General features: G+C 42.2%; 1 protein-coding gene across 1 annotated transcript in view; it reads left to right on the forward strand.

Moving 5' to 3' along the window:
* The first annotated feature begins 2,510 nt into the window (after positions 1–2,510).
* LOC124596104 overlaps positions 2,511–27,887 on the forward strand; it is a 40,969-nt gene continuing 15,592 nt past the window's right edge. Inside the window, exons 1-3 of the mRNA XM_047135111.1 lie at positions 2,511–2,585; positions 8,926–9,046; positions 11,020–11,155. Of these exons, the coding sequence (XP_046991067.1) occupies positions 2,554–2,585; positions 8,926–9,046; positions 11,020–11,155 (289 nt within the window). The 5' untranslated portion in view covers positions 2,511–2,553. The remainder of the gene's footprint in view (positions 2,586–8,925; positions 9,047–11,019; positions 11,156–27,887) is intronic.

Below are 27,887 nucleotides of genomic sequence, written 5' to 3' on the forward strand. Positions count from 1 at the left end.
ACGCCAATGGTATATGTCCACTAAAAGGTGTCCGTATAGCTTTCATCAGATAATGTGCGTGTATGTTGGACACAGATTGAGTATCTTCCATTTACCGTGTTACCCTCGTACACCAAAAGACCAATTTATTTTATTGCACAAAGCCTACATGGTATTATAAGACGTTGTTACCAGTATTGATTTTACAATGAATCATTTTTAAATTTTCTTGAGAACAGATACAGTCGCTCATCTGTAATCAGCGTTCTTCTTCTTTCTTCCTTCGTTTCACCCTCTTTGGGGTACGCTGGATCAAATGGTTCAAATGGCTCTGAGCACTATGGGACTTAACTTCTGAGGTCATCAGTCCCCTAAGACTTATAACTACTTAAACCTAACTAACCGAAGGACATCACACACATCCATTCCCGAGGCAGGATTCGAACCTGCGACAGTAGCGTTCGCGCGGTTCCAGACTGTAGCGCCTAGAACCGCTCGGCCACCCCGGCCGGTTACGCTGGATCAATCATTACTTTGTGCGTTGTTTTCTCCTTAGAGCTCAGTATTTCTTCATTCTTTCTGATCTTCTTTTGCTCTCTTCTTCCGAGATGAAGGGTTTGGACTTTTGTGTAGATTCGTCGTGGAACCTTATGTTTTAATCTTTAGTAATTAATTTGGCTGTTCGATCGATAAGTAAATTTTCTGAAATCTTTAATTCTGCTATGTCTTTCTCAGTTTCTTTAAACCATTTGGGTTTCGTTTTGCGGTTACAGAAAAAGTCAAAGATTTGTTTAGTTAATCTGTTGGAATTCATTCTGAGAAGATGACCATAAAAATGTATTCTCCTTTTTCGCATAGTACCTGAAAGTTTTTCAGTTTTCTTGTAGAGAGTTTCATTTTTGATGTATGTAATCTTATTGTCTTGAAATTTTGGTCCTATGGTTTTTCTTAAAATTTTCCTTTCCTTTAGCTCAAGTTTCTCCATTTGGGCTTTGAAATTCATGTGTAGTGTTTCTGCCGCATACAGTGCTTCTGACTTAATCGCCGTCTTGTAATGTGTAATTTTGGACCCCCATGAAAGGGAATTTTTGTTGTATGTATTTTTTGTTAGTTGGAAGGTAATTCAAGTTGATTTTTTCTGGATTCCATTGCTTTGCTTTCTTCAGCATTCCAACTAATCCATTCTCCGAGATATTTGAATTCTTTTACTGTTTCAATCTTTTGTTCTTGAACTTTGAGGTATTTGCACGAGCGCTTGATGTTTGTCAGTATCTTAGTTTTTTGAAAGGAGATGGGAAGACTTATTTTAGCTGCTTGTTTCTTTAGTTCAAGGATTTACTCCCGCGCTTCTTCCATTGTTTCAGCAAACAGGGCCATATCATCTGCAAAAGCAATGCAATTTACTTTAAGGTTCTTCTTTTTGCAACCCTATCTTAAACCACTCTTAATATTTGTGTTCCATTCTCTGACTACTTTCACAAGCTCACAATTGAACAGCAACGGTGAGAGCCCATTCCCCTGTCGCACTCCCGTTTTTATTTCAAAGGGTTCCGATAATTCGCCCATAAACTTAACTTTCGAAAATGTATTTGTAAGGGTCGCTTTTATAATATTAGTTGTTTTCTTATCCAAACCCATTTGTGCCAAAACTGATAATAGAGATTCTCTATTAAATTGCACCATATGCTTTCTTGAAATCAATGAAGGTGATTACGTATTACTTTGCCCTTGAATTTTGGTATGCCATGATGTTTTTGAGGTTTATGGCTCAAATGGCTCTAAGTACTATGGGACTTAATATCTGAGGTCATCAGTCCCCTAAACTTAGAACTACTTAAACCCAACTAACCTAAGGACATCACACACATCCATGCCCGAGGCAGGATTCGAACCTGCGACCGTAGCAGCAGCGCGGTTCCTGACTGAAGCGCCTACAACCGCTCCGCCACAGCGGCCGGCTTTTGAGGTTTAGTATTTGTTCCGAACATGATCTAACTTTTCTAAAACCTCCCTGGTATTCCCAAATTTGCAGGTCCAATCGCAGCCCTGCCCTGTTCAAAAGGACTTTAGAAAGAATCTTTTATGTTATATCCAGCAGTGATATTCCTCTGTAATTGTTCAGGTCCGTCTTCAAACCTTTCTTGTGAATAGGGTGGATCAGAGCTGTTCTCCATTATGTGGGGACCTCTTCTTCTTTCCAGATTTTATCGAAAACACACTTAAGGGATGTCATTGCATTTTTGTCAGCCTTTTTCCATAGTTCGGCCACTATTTGGTTTTCTCCGGACGCTTTGTTGTTTTTAAGTTTTGAAATGACCTTCTGTAGTTCTTCAGCGTTCGTTTGATAAACAGGCGCTCTTTCTCACTTTAGTAGGCTTTAGAAACAGAAATGCGTCGTCCTTTTACCAATAACTTTACGTAACCACTATGTGCAATAGCCTGCAGGTAAACAACAAATGCCAGCTGAGGCGCTTAGGCTAATCCTCCCTGATCCCCCAGACATGGCCGACTGCAGCGCCATCGGCAGTATTGCCATTCGTATTGTGACAGGTAGTTAAGAAGCAACGCAGCAACATGGGCGCTTCGTTGTGGTCAAAGAAACTCAGGTAAATATCAAAGGAAACTGCAAGGTGTTATATTTCAGAGCACTGTTCACAGTGTTGAATCTTACATATTTACTTATTTAGAAGTTCGTGATGAAGGAAGCTACATAGCAGCATTGTATTGTCTAGTATGAATTGTAAATTGTGTAGCTCTTATCATTTTGCTTTAAGGGGATACGGAAGGCAATTTTTATCCCTATTCTGCCAATGCTATTTTACACTTCACTCTGAATAGGTACACTTTTCAAAAGAACTATAAGTGATAGAAGAATAAAATTTTTATTGCATATATATAACATATATGCCTCAGTTTACAAGTAAAATGAACATAATACCGCTTATGGTTTTGAAGAAAAAAATCTAATTCTTTCACTAGTAAAATTTAACTTTTTTTGTACATTAATTATTATAAAACAGTTTCTGATTGTTTGGTGGTTGTCAGCTTACTTGTAATAACTTATTACCATCTGCAGTAAAAATTGACCAAATTTCATTTTCCTGACCCCAGTAGTTTATCAAATAATGGAACCTAAAAGTAAAAAAAAATGTAGTTTTGAGAAAAATTCATTTAAAGTTTAATATGCAATTCTAGTCAGTTATTGATGAGAATTACTTACCACTAATATTTTCCTGCACCATACTGAGCATCATCTGAATCATACTGATCTTCTTTCCTTCTCTTGGTCCCTCTTCTTTTCTGTCTGGCTTCTTTTGTGCATTTTAAATTAGCAATACCTGCTTTGTGGATTATCTCTTTATCTATTTGCACCAAGGATTTTGCAGTATTTCCACTAGATTTCATGCCCAATAATTCCGAAACATCCAGTTTTCTAATTACACCATCACTGAAGCATAAAATAGCATCACAAATACCAAATTTGACGGTTGTAAGCTGAAAAAATACAGTTTTCGGCAATCGGTTCCAAATGACGGAATGCACATATTCATTTAAATTTTGGATTTTCCCATGGAGACATTTCTTCAACAAAGTATCTACAAAGGTCTCTAAATATGCGTTTAATTTCATTCATTACTGATGCAGGTAAAGAATGTTTGTGGTAATATCTGGCACTTCTCCTGTACTTGCACCAAGTGTCGGGATCATTCGGGCAAAGACCGTGCACTGGATTTTCATTTGTGGAAATCTTGTAGGAAAAGATAGCCCATACAGCTTTTTTCATGTTTTATAAACTCCCTACATTTCTTCTTATGGCCAAGCCATAATAATCTTGTAATCGATATTTCAACATTTGTCAGGCGACCTTTACCACCTATCTTCTTACCATCTTCCAATACTATTTTTGATTTTTCTTTCAATAATCTTCTCAACTGGACCCCATTCTCTTCTGGACATGCCCAATGCACTCTAATTTAGAAATTGTGACATTAGGACCATAGGGTTGTTCTGCACACACCCGGCCACAACCCTCGCTGTCACCGTCCCCAGATTGCACAGAGCGTCAGGAAAACCGTCATATCTGACGAAAAAATTGTCGTATTTATATAAAACAAAACTGTTTCACTCAAGAAATACCAGGCATTTCAAATATGCTAAAATCTAAAAATCGAATTTTTGAAGCCCACTTGCCTTCCGTCTCCACTCAAATGATATTTCAAAATATCCTATGAAATAAATATATCAACGAGCTCCTTGCCAGGCCGTGAAGGCCCAAGGGATGCCTGCCCGTCTTGTCATCCTCTGCCTTGCGTAGGTGCGGTATGGAGGAGCACGTGATGAGCACACTGCTCTCCCGGACGTTTTGTAGGCATTCCAGAACGTGGAGCGGCTACTACTCGATCAAATGGCTCCTCAGCTGGCATCACGAGGCTGAGTGCATCCTGTACCAGTCCTCCTACCAAGGAAAAATCCTTTGACAGTACCGGGAACCGAATCCGCAACCTCCGCATGGAAACCATCTAGGCTGACAACAAGTACTTAAACACGTCAGTCAAAACGTAAAAGTCGTATCGCATTATTGGCTGGAATGTCCCATGGGGTGAGTTCGGCCATATGTCGGAAACGGTATTCTTCCTTCGCGCACATTGGTCTCTTTCCTTGTGGAGATGTGATAGTTTTTCTGTACATAGAGTGTAGCTGATTTAATGGATGCGTGGGTAGTGTCGTGTTTGTGTCGTAGGACGATGATCAGGAGAAGGAAGATAGTGAAGCCTGGTGCGGGTACACGGTCCACTCCTCTCAAATAGCACGGCGGGGGCTGCTGAACTTAACGACCTCATTCGACAGATGGGACACCATCAGTAGTGTGACATGACCTTATTTCATGAGACTCTGCGGCTGGGTTTGAAATTCGTATTATTGTTTGACATTGTCACTGTGGGGAGATATGCGATCTGTTGACTTAAACATGTGTGGATTACAGGGCCATCTTCGTATCAGTCCACAATTTCATTCAGTGTGTGACATTCAATACACATCGTCGTATTTCTAGAGCTAGGTCGCCCTGAAGTAAAAATCTTTGTTGGTGGTGTAAATTGACAGTGTTAATCACTAATCAAATATTGTTACAGTGCCCATTTTTCTACAGACACGTACAAACGACCCACAGCAATGATAGTTGCATCTTCCATCCGTGGATGTAAACAAGATATCATTTCTATCATTTGTAATGGGAAACAGGAAGTGTCTGTGTGACGGACGACGGTGTGTAATGAGTGTCATAAAATTAACGACATTTTAGGTTTACCTGAAGATGGCTTCGTAATGAGCTGAAACCGGTAATCAGTAAAGAAAAATTGCGATATTGACGTAGGAATTTCTGGTAGGCACTCCATCGAGGTCATGGTTCAAATGGCTCTGAGCACTATGGGACTCAACTTCTGAGGTCATCAGTCCCCTAGAACTTAGAACTACTTAAACCTAACCAACCTAATGACATCACACACATCCATGCCCGAGGCAGGATTCGAACTTGGGACCGTAGCGGTCTTTCTGCAGTCAGATGGTCTGATAATTACAGCACTTTTATTGTTGGGGAGTAGAGATCTATTCTTTTTCCTGTTTTCAGTATCATTGCAGGACCAGTCAGATACTACGAAGTTTCTCCACTCAGCGACAATGATGACTATGCATTTTCACTAGTGTGCTAGTATTTACAAATACTTTAATATATCACGATATGTGAACATACTTAAATACGAGCGTAGTTCCGTGCCTACATCTGGCACAGTTGATTCACACATATTAACCTGTACTGATCTTACAAGATGAATCATAAAGTTCAGCGATGATTTCTTCTGGTGGATGATAAATTATGCATGCTGACTCCATACAATCGACGGACGTGCCGTTGCCAGATTAATCGACGGTCTAGAGCACGTTGGATCGTGTAACTGATGTACATTGGACTTTTAAAAGTATCCTCTTAGACTTTTAAAAGTATCCTCTTGTAGCTTGGTTCACTCTCTCTCACAATACAGCTTAATTGTTGGTGAGAAGACTGTTGCTGCGATCATATATCACCCAGAAACACTGATGCAGAGGGGGAATTTCTGTGGAACAAGAAGGTAATCTGCATTGATGTCTTTCATAGATGCATCTACTCATCCACAGATAACACGACTTTGCTATCACTATATTGTGGATTTTAGAAAACCATCATTGGATGGAATTCACGATCTATCATCACTCCCACACTGATGTGTTTGCTGGCGTTGATGTTAAGCGTGTAAGTCACGTTAAATAATGTTAATTTCATGTTGGGCGGCATTTCCTCAGGTGAGGGCCGTCCTGCTATGCATTTTGACATGCTTACTGTTCGAAAGTTCCGACACAACTTAATGAATGAACTATCAACTGCTTCCCATAAATAATCTATACATAAAATATTTTTTGTGTATAGTCATAACAACTTAGAAAGTTGGTCAGATTTTTTTTGTGTTTATGAATCAAGCATCTTACCCTTACAACTACAGCAGCTAAAGGGATTTTATTAACTTTTATTTAACATTTGGGCACTGACTGCTTATGGAGGAAGGAATTGGAGCAACTACTGTCTCCTCCTCAGCTGCTTGTGTGTGGGCAACCAGCTAGAGTCCTTCTCCTCCTAAGTACTTGTGACATGCTGGCTGCTGTTGCTGTGACCTCACCCTAAATGCGCAGCTATGGGATGGAGTGTGGCGACCATCACAATGCGAGGGTCCAGGGATGGTCATGGGGGTTGGTGGGGTGGACTTTCTAGCAGGCTGATGAGGCTGAATGTCAGGCAGTCAGGACTGGTCATATAAGAGTTGGAGGGATATGGCTTCGCTGTTAATCCATCCATCCCCCCAGGTGGCATTAGCTACAGCGGCAGGTTGACAGTAGTCCTATGCTGTGGTACAATTAGTCAGAGTACTGTTTTATGTACAGGCCCTTGAGGATCTCTGTTCACTGTGCCCAGCCTAGGTAGTGATGATGGATACGATGACATTTGGAATGTAGCTACAGTCTGTGTGATTTTTTTAATGTGCTTCTTCTTTGGATAATTTCAGTGAACTATAAAACATTTCATTGATAGGATAGTGGTGGGGGAAATATGATAAATTTTGTAGTAGATATTTTTATATATACATTTCGTTCATTCAGTTCTACAATACTGTGCAAATAACAGGTTTTTACAGGTCTTATATTCAGTATGAATCACATTCTACCCTATAGGAGCAATGACATACATGTGTATACCATCTGCATATTCGTCTTCTACATATTATCTGTTTATGGGATCAACTGTTATAAACTTTGGCAGTGGAGGATACAGGCATTTATACATTGTTCTAACTGCCTCATACTTCCACTACGCTTGTCTAAATTGCCTGTAAATACATAGTATACAGCTGTGATGTATGGGTGCCAGGGACATAGTCTGCCTCTCGTGACCACTAACACACTGACTAGTTCAGGAAAATTGACGAAAGTTGCACTTTTAATGTACGGGTATATGTGTGCACCTCCTAAAGTTATTTACAGCATTGCTTCTGCAAACATGTCAATTACGGATACCTTGCTTCCAAACGTATAGACGTCAATAAGAGTAAGTGACGGGTCTTATTCAGTCACCATCTTCCTGTATGTCATAATACAGCCGTTGGACATACTCCACTTCAGTTAACACGTCGGTCATTATCAGGCACCAGGCCGACATTCACACATTAAGATCTATTAACAAATTGTAGGTACCTCTTAACTGAGATAGATCCGACGGCTGTGGCTGTGGCTGTGGTGGCACAGAATAGCCTGAAAGAACAATAAAATATAATACAATCCGCAGAATATTTAAGTGACGCCACTGAATAATAACCAAATTGCAGCGTTTCCAAGGGTTTCAATAGACAAGACGGTAGAGGGTCACAAGAAAATTAAGCCCGATAGCCAAAAACTAATTTCAGTTTTGAACTGAGGATCCACAAATGAGCGAAAAAAACCATTCACGTTTTTTTACCAGAACGGTTGTTGACCAGCGTTATCTGCTGTAGGTTACACCAGTTCGAATCATTGGTCAAGGCACATAATATTTTTATGTCAATGAATTTACCATAGAGTTTCTGGAGCCAGTTTTATATTCTTCCATAATTGCAACTTTACTTTTCATTCGACAGTCATGTGATTAATTATTGGCAATCCAGAAACTTTGCAATTTTACTTTTTATAGAGGATGCTTCGACTAAAAATATGTTGACTATTATTTTCTACTTACTAATTTCTTTCATAAAATTTAAACCATACATATTATGAAACTGGATGGAAGTATGTATGTTCCCCATCTCCTCCTAAACCACTGGATCGATTTCGACCAGCCTTGGTACACGTTATCACTTACTGTCTGGAAAGAACCACTGTGTGTGTAAGATCAGCCTACCTCAGAAAAGGGTGGGAGGTAAAAAAAAAAAAGTGTGGCTCATGACGCGCAAATAGCCATCCAGCGTTGGAGAATGAGAGCACTTAGCGACTCTCAAAAACTTTTTTAAGTATTTTCAACCCTCACGATACTTTTTCTTGATGATTCCACCTCAAAATGATGAAAGGAAAAACGTTTCGCTCATCATTTTGGAATAAACACGTACCATAGCAATGCCGAGTATTCAGCTAGTGTTACTGCAGATTGTTCCTTTGGAGAAGCCACTCTTAGTTGTTTTTTTTGTTTTTTTTTTTTTTTCAAACACATTTCGCATAATATGCGAAGCATCGATTTCATGAAAATTAACGACTTGAGGTACAGAAAAGCAAAAATTCAGTTCTGCTTTTTCTATCAACATTGCCAAATAGTATTTTCATTCTCAAACTGGAAACGTTGCTGTAATTGTGATGACGTAAAATCGCTATAATTCATGTGAAATCTCGTTTCAGCAAGGCTCTTATGCTGATCATACTAGCAGAGATGGTGTCACTAGAATCCCTCCATGCAGTTGACTATGGATCCGTCAACATCAGACTGAAATGCTTCGCGGAACCCAACACTGCAAGGCGGGTGAGTATTTACTGCCTGCACTGCTGCCCATTAAAACTGTAACAGCAGGACAGTTATCAAATAACGAAATTTTATCTATTGTATGTATACAGCATAGCAGGAACAACAAATGATTAAATTTGTTGGTGATTTGGGGGTACATAGGATGCGAAATTTGCTACTCTTAGGTACCACCTCTGATGATAACGGCTCTAAACCGGCTGACATCAAGTCAGACTAAGTTTAGGTGACAGATACGGGTATGTCACTCTATCCTGCCCCAGCTCTATGCCAGAGTTCATTAATTTTAGTTACTACAAGTTACCGTCTTTCAACAACTCATGACCAGATATTTTCAATGAGCTGAAAAAATTTGGATCCACCTTCGACAAGAACCGAACCATCATCGAGTACTGAGTGTTTTTTTCGGACTGCCGTCGTGTCGTATTAATAGAGTATGTCCGTAAGTGGCAAAACGGAAGAGGAGCTTACTGCTGAAATCTCGTGACCAAGTTACGGGAGGCCATTCAGAGGTGTTTTGCTCCGCGACAACGCCTCCCCTTACACTGCTCAAGACACAGTCACATATACTCATTTCGGCAATGAAATTTTGCCCCGTATCCCGTATTATTCTGATAAGGCACCCGACGGCTTCCTCTTCATTCCCGGCATGAAGAAATTATCCCATGGCAGGTATTTACAGAATGACGGAAAGGTGATTATTCAGAAAGCATACTTCCAAAACCGAGGTCTTCGTCAAGTCGCCCTACGTTGAGAAAATATGTAACAATCAACACCATCGCCAAATTTCACGGGCGCAACTTGGTTTTCTCGAGGTGATAATTAAAACGCTATAACGACTCCTCTTAGCTGGAAGGCCAACGGAAGGCTCAAATTTGTGTGGAGGTTTTTGACAAACTGTCGTGGAACAGGAAAAGAAACCGCACGCTAGACAGCAATTTCAGAGTGATGCTTTAGGTCCTTGTCAAGCACATACAATTGAACCAGTCCTGAGACACGCTGCTGGAATCGCAGTAGGCCAGTGCAGTTCATTCAGAAGTATAAAGGGGATGCTTACGGAACTTGAACGACAAGCTTTGAAAGAGAGGCAACTTTAAAGAGAGGCAACGGTATTTTCACAAATCCTGTTAGGCAGGCCTACTTTTTGTTCTTTGCTCGATAGGCGACTGGAAAGAACACTAAATCTCACCCGTTCATAAAAATATTTTCGCCATGTCCTTGGTGCTGACTCGTGTAACCTACGTGCAGATGAAGTTATAAAGGAAGGAGAAAACAGCTAATCCTACAGGTACATTTTTTTCTAGTAGAGGAAATTTATCTAACTCGTTACGAGTGTTTGGGACTGTGTACCTTAGACGAAAAATATGCTACCAGTAGAAAAACCTCATACAGGGTAGGTCTAAATTTCTGCCGAAACGGGCTGGAACAAGTCGGCACCGGAATTTACAATAGTACAGGTGTACTAAGTCTCAATGTAACTGCAATTCGCCGCTGCGCCGGCAACAGTGAACGTCACAATGGATGACCAATGTGATGCGATTGACAAGGGCATGGGGTGAGGTACTACGCGTGATATTAAGTCTTGTGGTTTTGTTGCTGTGATTATAAGAAATTATGTTTCAAAAATTTGAGCTTCAGAACAGTATTTTGCAAAAAGTAATTTATCATAGCAAGTTTTATCACAAGTTTTCAACAATCGCAACTTGTGATTTATGATGAAGGGGGCAGGAGGCAGGGAGAGTTGTATGGTTGAAGAAGTACGTTCCAGCACCAACAATTCTAGAAATTCAGCGCTGATAAAGGGTCGATATAAAAGTGTTGCAACTAGCCTTTATTGCTATAAGAAATATTCGACCTTTGGTAAGTATGAACAGAACATTTCACTCCCGTCAGAATAGCAATGGTCTGATATTTGTGACTGATTCCCACTAGTGCCTGCTTTCTTTTCTACAGTGTGCCTCCGTGTGTTGCAGGCGGCATATACATGGAGGGATTATAAGGCAGCGGATTTCAACATGGATGATTTGTCCTGGAGCTGTTCCCCTGAGCCATACGTTAGCCTGGTGTTGCACATGGTACCAACTCAACCCGGTGGTCTTCGTCCGTTGAGTAATGCAGCATTTCTTTTCTTTAGTATAGGTCTTCTTACGTTAATTTTACGGCAGTGACGCAAAATAGCACAGAAGGAGTCAGATTAAAATCCTGATGTCATTAGTACCATTTAAATCGGTTTTCCTTCGTTTACATAGACTGTCCTAACAGGCTGTCGAGATATTTTCTTGAGCAAAGATACGGGGGATTCCTTACGGCATTCTTATAAAAACTTCATGCATTATGTCGAATCTACACTCCTGGAAATTGAAATAAGAACACCGTGAAATCATTGTCCCAGGAAGGGGAAACTTTATTGACACATTCCTGGGGTCAGATACATCACATGATCACACTGACAGAGCCACAGGCACATAGACACAGGCAAAAGAGCATGCACAATGTCGGCACTAGTACAGAGTATATCCACCTTTCGCAGCAATGCAGGCTGCTATTCTCCCATGGAGACGATCGTAGAGATGCTGGATGTAGTCCTGTGGAACGGCTTGCCATGCCATTTCCACCTGGTGCCTCAGTTGGACCAGCGTTCGTGCTGGACGTGCAGACCGCGTGAGACGACGCTTCATCCAGTCCCAAACATGCTCAATGGGGGACAGATCCGGAGATCTTGCTGGCCAGGGTAGTTGACTTACACCTTCTAGAGCACGTTGGGTGGCACGGGATACATGCGGACGTGCATTGTCCTGTTGGAACAGCAAGTTCCCTTCCCGGTCTAGGAATGGTAGAACGATGGGTTCGATGACGGTTTGGATGTACCGTGCACTATTCAGTGTCCCCTCGACGATCACCAGTGGTGTACGGCCAGTGTTGGAGATCGCTCCCCACACCATGATGCCGGGTGTTGGCCCTGTGTGCCTCGGTCGTATGCAGTCCTGATTGTGGCGCTCACCTGCACGGCGCCAAACACGCATACGACCATCATTGGCACCAAGGCAGAAGCGACTCTCATCGCTGAACACGACACGTCTCCATTCGTCCGTCCATTCACGCCTGTCGCGACACCACTGGAGGCGGGCTGCACGATGTTGGGGCGTGAGCGGAAGACGGCCTAACGGTGTGCGGGACCGTAGCCTAGCTTCATGGAGACGGTTGCGAATGGTCCTCGCCGATACCCCAGGAGCAACAGTGTCCCTAATTTGCTGGGAAGTGGCGGTGCGGTCCCCTACGGCACTGCGTAGGATCCTACGGTCTTGGCGTGCATCCGTGCGTCGCTGCGGTCCGGTCCCAGGTCGACGGGCACGTGCACCTTCAGCCGGCCACTGGCGACAACATCGATGTACTGTGGAGACCTCACGCCCCACGTGTTGAGCAATTCGGCGGTACGTCCACCCGGCCTCCCGCATGCCCACTATACGCCCTCGCTCAAAGTCCGTCAACTGCACATACGGTTCACGTCCACGCTGTCGCGGCATGCTACCAGTGTTAAAGACTGCGATGGAGCTCCGTATGCCACGGCAAACTGGCTGACACTGACGGCGGCGGTGCACAAATGCTGCGCAGCTAGCGCCATTCGACGGCCAACACCGCGGTTCCTGGTGTGTCCGCTGTGCCGTGCGTGTGATCATTGCTTGTACAGCCCTCTCGCAGTGTCCGGAGCAAGTATGGTGGGTCTGACACACCGGTGTCAATGTGTTCTTTTTTCCATTTCCAGGAGTGTATTTCTACAATATGTGATAACTGCAACAATATGAAATGTCTCATTTCGTGTAAAGCATTTCTTTCCATAACGAATCTCTGCGCTGTCAAAAAAGTTCCTCACTGATTAAAACAGTATCCCGGCTGAAATTCGAACGCGGATCCTTACATGTCACGGATAATTATTTCTCTTTTTCCTACCCCCTCAAATGATCCTGCGTTACACAGTGTCTTTGTTACTTGCGGTTGATCATGATGATTTTAGCACACAGTTAAGTGACTTACATATCTACAATAATTTGTGGGTTCTTGAGTCAGATCGATTCTACAAGGTGGTCAGAACCAGTATGAAAAGCTTGCAAGGAATGACTGTTAAGAAAAAAATTCGATGTGTTGCATAGTTTTCGAGTTGATTAGCACTGAATTTAGCCAATCAGACCCATGCGGGAGCAAATTCAAGTGGCCCGCCGTATACAGTTAGTGTCAGTTGTTGTCAGAGCGTTAAGATGATAGCACACGAGACTGCTCAGCCTTTATCCCGAATTCGATCCTTACTACCGTGCCACGTCCAATTTTTGTATCGCTCACTTGTTCTGTTTTAGGAAACCAAACCCAAAGAACCCGTGTGGCGGACAGCTTGAATCTGCACACGCAATAGCCTGACTGGCTAATTTCAATGCTAATTAACTCGGAAACAGTGCAAGGTACCGAATTTTTTTTCTTAACGATTGTTTCTCAGCATAACCTATCCTGAAACACGCTTGCAAGCTTTTCAGCCTGTTTCTGACCACTCTGTGTATCTATGCAAATAAATACCTTTCATTTCAGCTTACGTTTCGGATTTTTGCGCTAGGTCGATTCTTTGTCTACGTAAATGAATAATTTTAGTATGTATTCCATTGACTCTGCAATACTGCATTTGTAGATTCATTTACAAAAGAACTCCAAACTTGTGAGCGTGTGGGTGCTATTCTGTCATTGTGTGCAACGGATTAATCTGAGATGTACCCTTTACCCTGTGGCTCCTGCAAGATGCAATTTCCACCCCATCACTATTACAGAAGTCAGACAGACGCTCCTAACGTTCCAAGGAGAAATGCCTGAAAAACTTTCAGCAATAAATCTCTTCTGGAGTCGTTCGCTGTAAGGGAATGACACAAAAATTCCCAAAATTTCTTACGTAACTAGTGGGATACTTGGGTACTGGAGTAGTGCTAGTTAATGTAAGAAAAACATGAAACTAACGAAAATTATTATTTATTTTGCAAAAATTCTGAGAAATCACAGTGGCACTTTTAGTTATGAAGTGAACAAGTTATTTCCGGGTTCTTTTCTGAATGTGAAGTTACCTCTTAAGGATAGGATTCGCTAATGAAATTTCTATACAAAGTTTAAGATTGTTATTGACTTGGCAGAATGGCTGAGAGCCGCGCCTACTCAACTTGAATAATTATCCGTTAGAATGTTGTTAGGTACGGTCGAAGCTGTCGCGTTCGAAATGCAGTGAAGTGTACTGTTGTGGAGGAAATATGGGGCTCGCAAGAGCTGTAGCACAGGCCGGCCCGTGTGGTCGTGCGGTTCTAGGCGCTTCAGTCTGGAACCGCGTGACCACTACGGTCGCAGGTTCGAATCCTGCCTCGGGCATGGATGTGTGTGATAGGTTAGTTAGGTTTAAGTAGTTCTAAGTTCTAGGGGACTGATGACCACAGATGTTAAGTCCCATACTGCTCAGAGCCATTTGAACCATTTAGCTGTAGCGCACAATACCGTAAGCTGCGATGACTGCTATCTGTGCCACTCGCTGCTGACAAATAAGATAACTCTCGTTCTACCTGGATTGACCTTCGCCAACCAAACTCTCCCTACAACTTGATGAATTCAAGGACTCCTATTCGCCCCTAGTCTAACTATTGGCATGGTACACCGGTCAGATAACCAGTCCACTGCGATGCCACTCAAAAATTCGCTTGCAGGCGTTTAACTATAACTCTGTCCGTTCACACTGCACAGTAAGTGTGGTGGCCAACACAGTGAACAATGCTTAATCGCAAGGACACAATATAGAGTCACACTCTGATTCGCTCTCCCAGTGAAGTACTGAGGAGAGACTTGTTCCTCGCTCTTTGAGTACATGTATGAGCGCACACGCTCTCGTTACGTGTTCTCGCTCCAAGAGCGACAACGGAACGGCCCCTCTCCATGACAGACGTGAAGGGGTATATCTTTCGGTCTCTTCCATTACTCCTTCAGCTCAAGGCGTCAGGAATATTGTCTGCCAATCAGCATTGCTCTTCTAAAGCGGGAGAATGATGTTTCGTTTAAGGCGACCAATCTGGAAATCTGTAGCATCGGCATTTGGCGTTTGCTGTCTCCCTGTGAAAACCTCTGAAACTGTGTGCTATATTTGTAAAGAATGCTCCCACACAATGTAGCGGAATTTGCTTTTAAGTCGAACACGGGGTCGTTCTCCCTTTCACTTGGCAAACGCTGTCTGCTCTACGGGTGGTCGCCAGCCGACGTAGATAGGTTGACTCATCCTCTGAAGGGACCGGCCCCCCAGCGTGCGGTTTGCCTCTCCCAAACTAAAAGCCCCGACGACCGTCATGTCTTGAATGTGTGTGTGTACGCCAGCCTCGAGTATTTCAATCTCGGTGAGCACTTGCGATTTACTAGTTATTTGCATATCGTTTACATGAATTCATACAACATTGACTTATCTTATCGAGTTTGGGTTCGAATGAAGCGTCTTGATGTTCGGAATATGATTGTGAGGGCGGAATATGTAAGCAATGAAAGTCAGGAGACCACGACGTCTTACAAACTGGCTAACAGAACAGAGTGTAATGACATTTGTCATTTGAACTTTGTATGTCTTAACAAATACAGACTGTGCAGCAACCTTTAAATTTACTTAAAACTCGTCTCTCTTGCATACTGCATCAGTAATGGTAGAAACAATTTTTTAGAAGTTGACTGCATCTGCAAAAACCCATCACCTTAGGAGTTAATGACAAGATTAAAATGAAAAAGTAGGCTCATAGAATAATAGGGTACAATGAGACAGGGACCATAGGATCGTAAATTTGTCCGGTGCACTGCATAGAAATACTGTGCCATATTTTTCAGGTCCTTTCTTGATACAGGCTTGGTTCCCGACGTAAGGATGAATGACAAGCACGAAGAGTTCACAGGACAGGATGACATGTTAACTAATTCTGTATTCCTTACACAGTGCAGACCACACAAAATGAATATGTTGCATTCATTCCAGAGTTGGTTGATAGTCAGTTGTTTGTTGGCTCCGTGTTCCAGGGATCATTCGCACGATCTATCCGTCCATCGTAATGTCGTTGAATGAGTCTTCTTCGTTCATATTTTACCGTATATTAATATGTAAATATGGATACAAGCTGACCATTTAGAACCTACATGGCTACAGTGACTGTCACATGCAACGCAATCTCAATGTCCACTGTAGTGTTATGTGCCTATACCGGGAAGGCAAGACTCTGGTCTCTGCAAAGCTTGCGGCCCGCTTCTCGTACCTTGGCAGGTGGCGAATCGTTTTTGATAGAATTTTACGAGTTAGGAGCTGACTTGGAAGGAACTCCGAAAAAACAGTGTCAGATTGATGTATCAGTAACATACGCTCAAACAGCAGTTTGCGATCTGAAACTGATAGTCTCTTTCATGAAAAACACCTCACAATACCGTCATGGGTGCATTGGTGACGACTGCTCTTGCATTGTCCTCCACAAAATAACTGTTAGGCTGTTTGTTATTTGTTAATTTTCTAGTATAAGTTGCAGTATATTATTCACATACACTGAAGAGCTAAAGAAACTGGTACACCTGTCTAATATCATGTAGGGCCCCCTCGAGCACGCAGAAGTGCCGCAACACGACGTGGCATTGACTCGACTTATTTCTGAAGTAGTGCTGAAGGAAACTGACACCATGAATCATGCAGGGCTGTCCATAAATTCGTAAGAGTACGAGCGGGTGGAGATCTCTTCTGAACAGTACGTTGCGAGGCATGCCAGATATGCTCAATAATGTTTATGTCTGGGGAGTTTGGTGGCCAGCGGAAGGAAGTATTTAAACTTAGAAGAGTGTTCCTGGAGCCACTCTGTATCAATCCTGGACGTGTGGGGTGTCGCATTGTCCTGCTGGAATTGCGTAAGTCCTTCGGAATGCACAATAAACGTGAATGCTTACGTACGTGTCACCTGTCAGAGTCGTTTCTAGACGTATCAGGGTCCCATATCACGCCAACTGAACACGCTCTACACCGTGACAGAACCTAGCCTGAACAGTCCTCTCCTGATATGGAGGATTCATGGTGAAACTTCCCCTTTGTATGTAAAAAAATGTCAGTGCTGGAAGAACTCTTACGTTATTTGATTTTCAAACAGCTGAGCAAAACTGAACGTACTCAGACAGTTCTCTCTTTACTTATTCTGATCATCACTAAACTGACACACTATATTTTTTTAGCGCTACGAAAGAATGGTCCTGACTAACAATAACCTATATCTTTCATGAATCACTTACCTCACAAAAATCTTCGTTATTCGAAATACTGCAACACAGCGAGCGCCAATACTGTCAAGCTAAATAAAAAATTCTAACTACTGAAGGCACTAACTTCTAATAGGCATATAGTTAGCAAATGAAAGACTTTGATAGAGAACAAACAATGTATTTACCTTAATAGTGTTCAAAAGTCATAATACATATATCAGTTCACGACATCCAGTCTTACAAATTTCCTTTTTCTGACGGACACACGTCCAGATCGTCCGCTCATAGTAACGTATCAAAATTCTGGCATCTCTCTCCCCACATCCACCATTGCTAGCGGCTCACCTCCAACTGCCCTACGCTACACGCTGTTCACATCCAACCACCCAGCACTATATTAGCGAATAATCCAACAATGAGTCCAACCAGCCACAGACTGCACACAGCGCAGTCAGCGATTTTCATACAGAGCGCTACGTGGCGTTACCAACATAAAAACCTAAACAGCCTACTTACAATGGATTCATAGATTCACGAGGTTGTCTCCATACTCGTACACGTCCATCCGCTCGATACAATTTGAAACGTAACTCCTCCGACCAAGCAACATGTTTCCAGTCATCAACAGTCCAACGTCGGTGTTGACGGGCCCAGGCGAGGTGTAAAGCTTTGTGTTGTGCAGTCATCAAGGGTACACGAGTGGGCCTTCGGCTCCGAAAGCCCAATCCGATGATGTTTCGTTGAATGGTTCGCATGCTGATACTTGTTAATGGCCCAACATTGAAATCTGCAGCAATTTGCGGGAGAGTTGCACTTCTGTCACGCTGAACGATTGTCATCAGTAGTTGTTGGTCCCGTTCTTGCTGGATTTTTTTCCGGCCTCAGCGATGTCGGAGATTTGATGTTTCACCGGATTCTTGATATTCACGGTACGTTAGTGAAATGGTCATACGGGAAAATCTCCACTTCATCGCTACCTGGGAGATGCTTTGTCCCACCGCTCGTGCGCCGACTATAACACCACGTTCAAACTCATTTAAATCTTGATAACCTGCCATTGTAGCAGCAGTAACCGAACAAACAACTGCAACAGACAGCTGTTTTCTTATATTGGCGTTGCCGACCGCGGCGCCGAATTCTGCCTGTTCACATATATCTGTATTTGAATACGCATGCCTGTACCACTTTTTTTGGCGCTTCGGTGTACACATCAAAAGTTATGTTTTGATGGAAACAGATAGGTCCAATAATTCTAATTACACTAACTGCACAATGCACACCTGTTTCGACACCATGGACACGCTCATGAAGAGAACGTGATCACAAATGGCTGCGTTTGGGGTGGTGACCGAGAAGCTTGGATTACAAATGACTGGCATCGTATTGTGTTCAGAGATGAATTGTGGTTCTTCGGTGCCCCAGACCACCATCGTCGGCGAGTACGGTGGCAGCATGAATAGAGGTCCCTTTATTTGAATGTTTTGCACAGGCAGAGACGTATTACTCCTGGCGCCGTAGTGTGGGAAGCCATTGTGTGGGGGGTACCTTGGTGTCATTTCGGAATAGACCTACGTTCGTTGCACATGACACGTGGCATGCTATAGTCGCAATTTTTCCCGAGCGTATGCAGCTCTTCTGTATAGTTAAATGATTATGACGTCCCCTTGAGTAAAATATTCCGGAGGTAAAATCGGACCGTGGAATGTCAGATCCCTTACTCGGGCGGATAGGTTAGAAAATTTAAAAAGGGAAATGGATAAATTAAAGTTAGATATAGTTGGAATTAGTGAAATTCGGTGGCAGGAGGAACAATAGTTCTGGTCAGGTGAGTACGGGGTTATAAATATAAAATCAAACAGGGGTAATTCAGAAGCAGATTTAATAATGAATAAAAAAAATAGGAAATCGATAACCTACTATGTATAGCATAGTGCACGCATTATTGTAGCAAAAATGGACACGAATCTCATTCCTACCACAGTAGTACAAGTTTATATGCCAAGTAGCTCCGCAGATGATGAAGAAATGGTTCAAATGGCTCTGAGCACTATGGGACTCAACATCTTAGGTCATAAGTCCCCTAGAACTTAGAACTACTTAAACCTAACTAACCTAAGGACAACACACACACCCATGCCCGAGGCAGGATTCGAACCTGCGACCATAGCAGTCCCGCGGTTCCGGACTGCAGCGCCAGAACCGCACGGCCACCGCGTTGAAGATATGTATGATGAGATAAAATAAATTATTCAGATAGTTAAGGGAGAAGAAAATTTAATAGTCATGGGGAACTGGAATTCGATTGTAGGAAAAGGATGAGAAGGAAAGGTAGTATGTGACTGCAGGTAAGGGAAGAAAGAGGAAGCCGCCTGGTAGAACTGTACACAGAGCATGACTTAGTCATAGCTAACACTTGGTTTAAGAATCATGAAAGAATGCTGTATGCGTGGAAGAGACCTAGAGACACCGGAAGGTTTCAGACTGATTACATACCGGCAAGACAGAGATTTAGGAACCAGATTTTAAATTGTAAGACATTTCCAGGGTCAAATGGTTCAAATGGCTCTGTTCACTATGGAACTTAACTTCTGAGGTCATCAGTCCCCTAGAACTTAGAACTACTTAAACCTAACTAACCTAAGGACATCACACACATCCATGCCCGAGGCAGGATTCGAACCTGCAACCGTAGCGGTCGCGCGGTTCCAGACTGCAGCGCCTAGAACCGCTCGGCCACCACGACCGGCTCCAGGGTCAAATGTGGACTCTGACCACAATTTCTTGGTTATGAACTGTGGATTAAAACTGAAGACACCGCAAAAAGGTAGGAATTTCAGGAGATGGAACCTGGATAAACTGAAAAAATCAGAGGTTGTACAGAGTTTCAGAGGGAGCATTAGAGAACGATTGACAAGAACTTGGTTAAGGAATACAGTAGAAGAAGACTGGGCAGGTTTGAGAGATGAATTAGTGGAGGCAACAGAGGATCAAGTAGGTAAAAAGACGAGGGCTAGTATAAATACTTAGGTAACACAACAGATATTGAATTTGATAGATGAAAGAAGTAAATATAAAAATACAGTAAAACGTCTCAAAAATGACATCGACATGAAATACAAAATGGCTAAACAGGGATGGCTTGAGAACGAATGTCTCCTGATTGAAATACTTCGCCGGTTTTTTAAGGATTTTTTCGATCGTAATGGTCTGTCTTGTGTTCGGCATCTTGAAGAATGTAATCGGCCTCTTATTAAATGTTATGTACGGTTGTCCTAATAACTCGTTTAAACGATCCTATTTACTCAAGACCTGACGTGATGGGTCAAAGCAGACGGATAGAATTCGTCTTTGCTCTATTCCCTTTGTAAGACGTAGTGGTAGAGTATGGCCCTACTAGACAATGGCCCACGATTGCAGCCCACATGTTAATGCTGATATCTACCCTGTACTGTAGCATGAGAATTGCGATCGCCCATATGTTTTAGGTGCAGAAATTTATTATTCCATCTCTTCCAAACGTCACTTCGTCTGTAAACAAGCCGAAGAGACAAACAACGGATTGGCAGTTTGCGCAACAAACCATCCTCAAATGTTCTTCTGTGTAGGGTGATCGGCAGGCGTTGGGCCCTCCACATACCGAAGATGATAAGGACATATGAGTTGCTCGTGAAGTATATTCCTTGCTGAACTTTGAGATGTACCAAATTTCAGGGTCACTTGTCCTGCGCTGATACCTGGTTCTTCTTCAACAGCCCATGACGTGCCCTTCCTGATCAGGCGTCCGAGCAACACGAGGTCTTCCTCGATCAATATTCTGTGGCACTACGGATGCCGTTTCGGCAGCGCGACGGTACCCAGTAGCAAAGGTTGGATGACTCGATCTTTAAACGCCCCCGATACAGCCGTGCTGCCTCGTATCCATTACCCAGCCGTAGAAAAAAAAAATTATGTCGGCCTGCTCCCGAAATAAATATCCTACCACGCTTGAAAGGAGCACCTCCTGCAAACTCTCTGTCTGTAGAACATGTACACAACAGACACGCTGTAGACAGACGAATGAAGAATGCAAACAATTCTCCCTGGCAACACAACACCGTCTAGTGTATAATGAGTCAAAGGGGTGCATGGATAAGTTGTTGGGTTCTGCCTGGAAAACCGCTGAACGTCAACTTTCGTTAATAGCTCGAAGCAAAGGATTTTCATACGTCTGTTCATATGTACTTACTTTTTCGTTTTGGTGTAAGTAAACTGTCCGAAAAATTTGTAACATTGTTTTTGAAGAGCTTATTTCCACTGGTCTCCACATGAGACCAACTGGATTTTTCAGTTTGAAGTGTCAAAATGCTACCTAGATATTTTTCTCACATGACACATAACTTTTCTCTTTGAGAAACGGCTTTTATCCTGTTTGAAACAGCATAGGAATTGCTTTGGGAGGTCAAGGGCCATTTCACCCAAAAAAGGTAAAAAAATAATTTATAGTCCGGAGACATCTCATGTGGGAATAAGATATCCCTAGCACGTAGGGCTGCCACATTTATTTATTTATTTATTTATTTTTTAAGCAAATGAAGTATACTGGTTGTTAAAGGACGGAAAAACAGTATATCGTGTCAAAATAAAGTAGTATTACAAATTTGCTTAGTTATCTTGTTTAAAAATATTTTTATTGTATTTAGTAATATTTAACAAATAACTGTCACTGCTAAACAGCTTCACAGCATCTTTGTAGTTCACATTTTAGTTAAGATAAATAAATAATTCATTTTTTATCAAATTCATAGACACTTTGTTTCTTTCGACCAGCCAGCAAATATTCGTCACAGATGAAACTGTCTGTGTAAATGCTGAAATGGTGGGAATAAACAGTAGCAATGAAATTAATTTGTAAAATCATCATTTGTCTTCGTAAACATTTATTACCATTTTTGTGCAGTCGACAATTCTGCGAAACCTTTAGAAGTGTATGTTTGATAACATAACTTGTTTAATAATGTTACTTGCCCCTAAATATCATCAATATTTAAACAGAGTTTTGCAGTTTTAATTTTCAACTATGTTAACAAAATTGTCAAATACAGCACTGCCTTCTAATTTATATTACTTAGCGTAAATAACCAGTTTGTGTCATAAAAATTAAACAATTTACTTAGGAAGTCTAAAGCTTTTTCAACAAACAATAAAAAATTCCTGTAAATTATACTAGTCAATTAGGGTGAAGGGAACAGATTAACTTTTTTTGCCTGTTTCGTATTCAAAGAACAGATGCTTTTTTCTTTTTGTTAGTCCGTTTTTAAGATTGTCCATGATATTATGCGCATCCAAAATTGCTATGCAGTTGCCTCCAAGCATTTTAGAGTTTTACTAAACAAATTTACAATATGGCTACAGTAATGCAAGTAAATTTCAGTAAAGTCATTGTCAGTGTTAAGCATCAATAAGTTTTGCAAAATCATGGGACAGTTTGCGTCTAAGCTTACGAAGTTATAACGCTTTGCAATTTAATATCAATGTATCTACGCCAGGTGTATAAGAGAGAGCCAGCTTATTTCACTGCATGAAAGTCTCCTTCCGCTGATTCCATAAATCTCTTCTGTTCTCTTTTTTCAGTAGATTGCGAAAAATAAGCATATCTCATCCATTTATGCACTATGTATGCCTAATAAATTCACTTAATCAATTTTGGTCCCAAATCCCTCACATTTGTAAACAAAGATTGCTTAACTCCAAAGCATTTGTGTTGTTGGCACTTATCTCATATACATTATGAAAACAATTTGTTTTTCCATTGACTTTTAAATTGCTTGAAATCATCGCTATTATCATAAATATCTATGAATTTATTTTGAATGACTTTTTTGCTGTACAGTACTGTAGAACTAAAGGAAAGTGTTTCACGTTTTTCTTGTTAGAAGTATCAGTTTGTATACTGGAAAATCCGTTGTCTGTGTCTAGATCATCTACCGCATTTTTAACAGCAGATGGCCCCAACACTTCTATATCTAGGCCCTACATCTTCTTTCATGCCAAAATATCTGTAGAGAAATATACATAAATAATTTTATTCAGATTTACAATACAGTCCATACTGTTGTAGGACAAATTATGTTTTACAGTGTGATATGTTAATGCTAGTTCAGCTGCAGTAACTTTTTGTTGATCACCGCAACAAAAACTTTTAGATATGAAAGCAGAAGCAGAGTTCAGAAATTTATAACCAGCCAGTAGTCCAGCCTACCATCATAACCAAAGAGAACATACACGCACGTATACGCAACATATGCGTGCCCAAAAGATTTTTTCACTCATCTGTCCTGTTCCAGCAGGAGCAGTTGTAAATTTAACTCCACGTACGTTGCATTTTCCCTTAAATCCGTTTCACGCGTTATTACACTTCTGCCCATTCAAATTGCTACAACAAGAAGAAATGCAGATGATAAACGAGTATTCATTGGACAAATATATTATACTAAAACTGAAATTTGATTACATTTACACGCAATTTGGGTGCATAGATCCTGAGAAATCAGTACCCAGAACAACCACCTCGGGCCGTAATAAAGGCCTTGATACGCCTGGGCATTGAGTAAAACAGAGCTTGGATGGCGTGTACAGGTACAGCTGCCCATGGAAGCTTCAACACGATACCACAGTTCATCAAGAGTAGTGACTGGCGTATTGTGACGAGCCAGTTGTTCGGCCACCGTTGACCAGGCGTTTTCAATTGGTGAGAGATCTGGAGAATGTGCTGGCCAGGGTAGCAGCTGAACATTTTTTTTTATCCAGAAAGGCCCGTACAGGACCTACAACATGCGGTCGTGCATTATCCTGCTGAAATGTAGGGTTTCGCAGGGATCGAATGAAAGGTAGAGCCACGCGACGTAACACATCTGAAATGTAACGCCCAATGTTCAAAGTGCCGTAAATGCGAACAAGACGTGACCGAGACGTGTAACCAATGGCACCCCTTACCATCACGCCGGGTGATATGCCAGTATGGCGATAATGAATACACACTTCCAATGTGCGTTCAGCGCAATGTCGCCGAACAGATGCGACCATCATGATGCTGTACACAGAACCTGGATTCATCCGAAAAAATGACGTTTTGCCATTCCTGCACCCAGGTTCGTCGTTGAGAACACCATCGCAGGCGCTCGTGTCTTTGATGCAGCGTCAAGGGTAACCTGAGCCATGGTCTCCGAGCTGATAGTCCATGCTGCTGCAAACGTCATCGAACTGTTCGTACAGATGGTTGTTGTCTTGCAAACGTCCCCATCTGTTGACTCAGGGATCGAGACGTGGCTGCACGATCCGTTACAGCCATGCGAATAAGATGCCTGTCATCTCGACTGCTAGTGATACGAGGCCGTTTCGATCCAGCACGGCGTTCCATATTACCCTCCTGAACCCACCGATTACATATTCTGCTAACAGTCATTGGATCTCGACCAACACGAGCAGCAATGTCGCGATACGATAAACCGCAATCGCGATAGGCTACAATCCGACCTTTATTAAAGTCGGAAACGTGATGCTACGCATTTCTCCTCCTTACACGACTCATCACAACAAAGTTTCATCAGGCAACGCCGGTCAACTGCTGTTTGTGTGTGAGAAATCGGTTGGAAACTTTCCTCATGTCAGCACGTTGTAGGTGTCGCCACCGGCGTCAACCTTGTGTGAATGCTCTGGAAAGCTAATCATTTGCATATCACAGCATCTTATTCCTGTTGGTTAAATTTCGCGTCTGTAGCACGTCATCTTCATGGTGTAGCAATTTTAATGGCCAGTAGTGCAGTTAACCAAGTACTGTGTTCTATATCCCATTGACTTTCATACTTCTGAAATCGTGTTCTCATCTGCACCGACGTATCAGTCCTTTTGGCGCATTTTTTGGGGTGAATTATTCAATATCTATTTCATCTACTCCACGACTGTGATCACGTTTTGTAGGCGTAATGGGTGTATCGAGTTTTCTAAAGCTGTCTTTATCCACTATTCACTATTACACAAGCTGTAAAACCGAAGAACCGTACTTCAATGTACTCAGACAGTCTCACACAAAACAAACACATAACACAAGAGCTTGTCACGCAACAATAGCGCCACACCTATAGAATCCGCCAGAAAAATGAACACACACTTTAAGGAACTAAAAGTGTTACGTATTTATTTTACATTTAATAATTGATCACACATGTTGCAAAATCTTCAGTTTAGCACATGATTACTTTAAATGTTCAAAACGTTCATCGTTGGCGGCTACACATATAAGAGAACGGCGTTCGGTCCCCGTAACCACTTCAGTCAATGCTACAGTGGAGATCGCTGCACATGTAGCTGTAATCTCCTGGCGAAGTTCCTCCAGCGTGCGTGGATTCCGTCGATAGACGTTATCTTTCACAGTTCCCCTCAAGTAAAAGTCCATAGGTGTTAGATCTGGCCTAATGGGCCCTCTTCGTCCAATCCAAAGCCCCGGGAAACTGTCATCCAGGAAAGCTCGTACGGCTAGGTGGTAGTGTGGTGGCGCCCCGTCCTGTTGGTAGAAGATCTCTTCATCAGCTCCATAAAGCGCACGTATACCTGGCAAAATTGATGTGCATAACATTTCCAGGTACACTTCTCCGGTGACAGTAGCATCAAAGAAGAATGGCCCTACTAAGCTCCTAGATGGTAGTCCGCACCACACATGGTGGATTGACCGCTTTATCCACGCATACATGCGGGTTATCCGGTGCCCAGTACACACTGTTATGCCGATTCACGGTTCCATTAAGTTTAAATTGTGCCTCGTCACTCCACACTACCTTCGTCACAAATTGTTCGTTATCAGTTACCATTTACTGACACCATTCGTAAAACTGCATTCAGCGATCAGGTCCGTCATCATTAACCGCGTGCAGTAATCGCGGAATGTAAACTTTTTTGCAGCTTTCAGAATTCTTCGTACACTTGTACTGCTAACCCCCACTTCACGTGCACATTGCGTAGCAGACTTCTGTGAAGAATTAACAAACGTTTCCAACACGAGAGCCGACGAAGCAGGACTTGTAGCTGTACGCTGTCTTCCTGATGTTCCTTTGTGAATATCACAAATCGTTCCATGCAATATAAACTTGTCAATGATGCGTTTGATTGCTAGGCGGGCTGGCGGTTCTGTTTCAAACTCCCGTCTCCACCAACGTTGCACTTCAACGGCATTATCGAACTTGAAAAATCACTTCACAATTCATTTTCGTTGCTCGAATGTCAAGCGTGCTCCAGCCATCTTGTTTTCTCAATACCGAGATTGTTCAAATGGCTCTAAGCACTATGGGGCTTAACATCTGAGGTCATCAGTCCCTAGACTTAGAACTACGTAAACCCAACGAACCTAAGGACATCACACACAGCCATGCCCGAGGCAGGATTCGAACCTGCGACCGTAGTAGCCGCGTGGTTCCGGACTGAAGCGCCTAGAACCGCTCGGTCACAGTGGCCTGCCTACCGAGATGAAAGTACTAACTTCTGTTGAGTCGAAGTCCAAACTACGACGTACTCGTAACTCAAATCTAGCTTCAATATCGATATCTCGATAGATGCTGTCAAAGAGTGTATACATTTTTCTGGTGGACTCTGTACTAGATTGATGAGGTAGACAGCTGTTATCTGGTTAGAACACGAAATGTTGCGTCTTGTGATAATATGTAACGAGCAGTACTAAGAAATGTTTATTACCTCACACAGTCTAGCATACTCATTTGCGGTGCTTATTAGTTGCAAAGAATATGAAATTAATCGGTTCGCACTCTTTCTCGATTGAAACTCTGACATTTGTGGTTAGGTAGTGCACAAAGACGAGTATTCAGTTGATGGTTCAATCTGTTACATCCAAAATTGTGATCAACTTTGTGGTCTTCTAATGTTTAACAAAAAATGAATCCAAAAAATATGTTTTCATGTATTTTATTGTTCTTATAAAGTATAGAGAACTGTTGCCCGAAATAACGTACAATACTTTAAAATACATAACGGACAATCCTATCAGCGTCCCATTTGTGAGGATGAGAAGCCTGCAGCAATTGTACGTAAATTTGGTACGCATATCGCTATCTACTGAGTAGTAAGGTTGTCAACTGGGAAACAACTGAAAATTATTGGTATTTCAGTCGCACCTAGCGGACCGCAGGTCGATGGTTGATTGGTGACAATTCGGATGACGTTTCGCTGCTCCTTGGTAGGTAGGGGATTAGAATTTATTGACATAAAAGTAAGTAAACGGTTAAGGTCATATAATGAGCTAGTACTTGAATAAGTAAATACATGTATGGTTAATTTAGATACCCATTCTAGGTAATGGAACTAAATGACGGCACGCTGCAGCTGCAACGCGTGGTATAGCTGGGTCGCTTTGCCGTAATATTTGTTGGTGAATATTCGATGGTGAATGTTCTTTGGTGAGTGTGCAGTCCTTTGTAGGGAGATTGAGGATGGAAAGGTTGAGCGGAAGAAGGGAGGAAGAAGATGATGGGAAATTAAGAGTACATTATTCGTTGTACTGAAATGGAATGCACAGCTCACTGACACC

This window comes from Schistocerca americana, chromosome 2 (genome assembly GCF_021461395.2).
Source record: "Schistocerca americana isolate TAMUIC-IGC-003095 chromosome 2, iqSchAmer2.1, whole genome shotgun sequence".
Classification (NCBI taxonomy): Eukaryota; Metazoa; Arthropoda; class Insecta; order Orthoptera; family Acrididae; genus Schistocerca; species Schistocerca americana.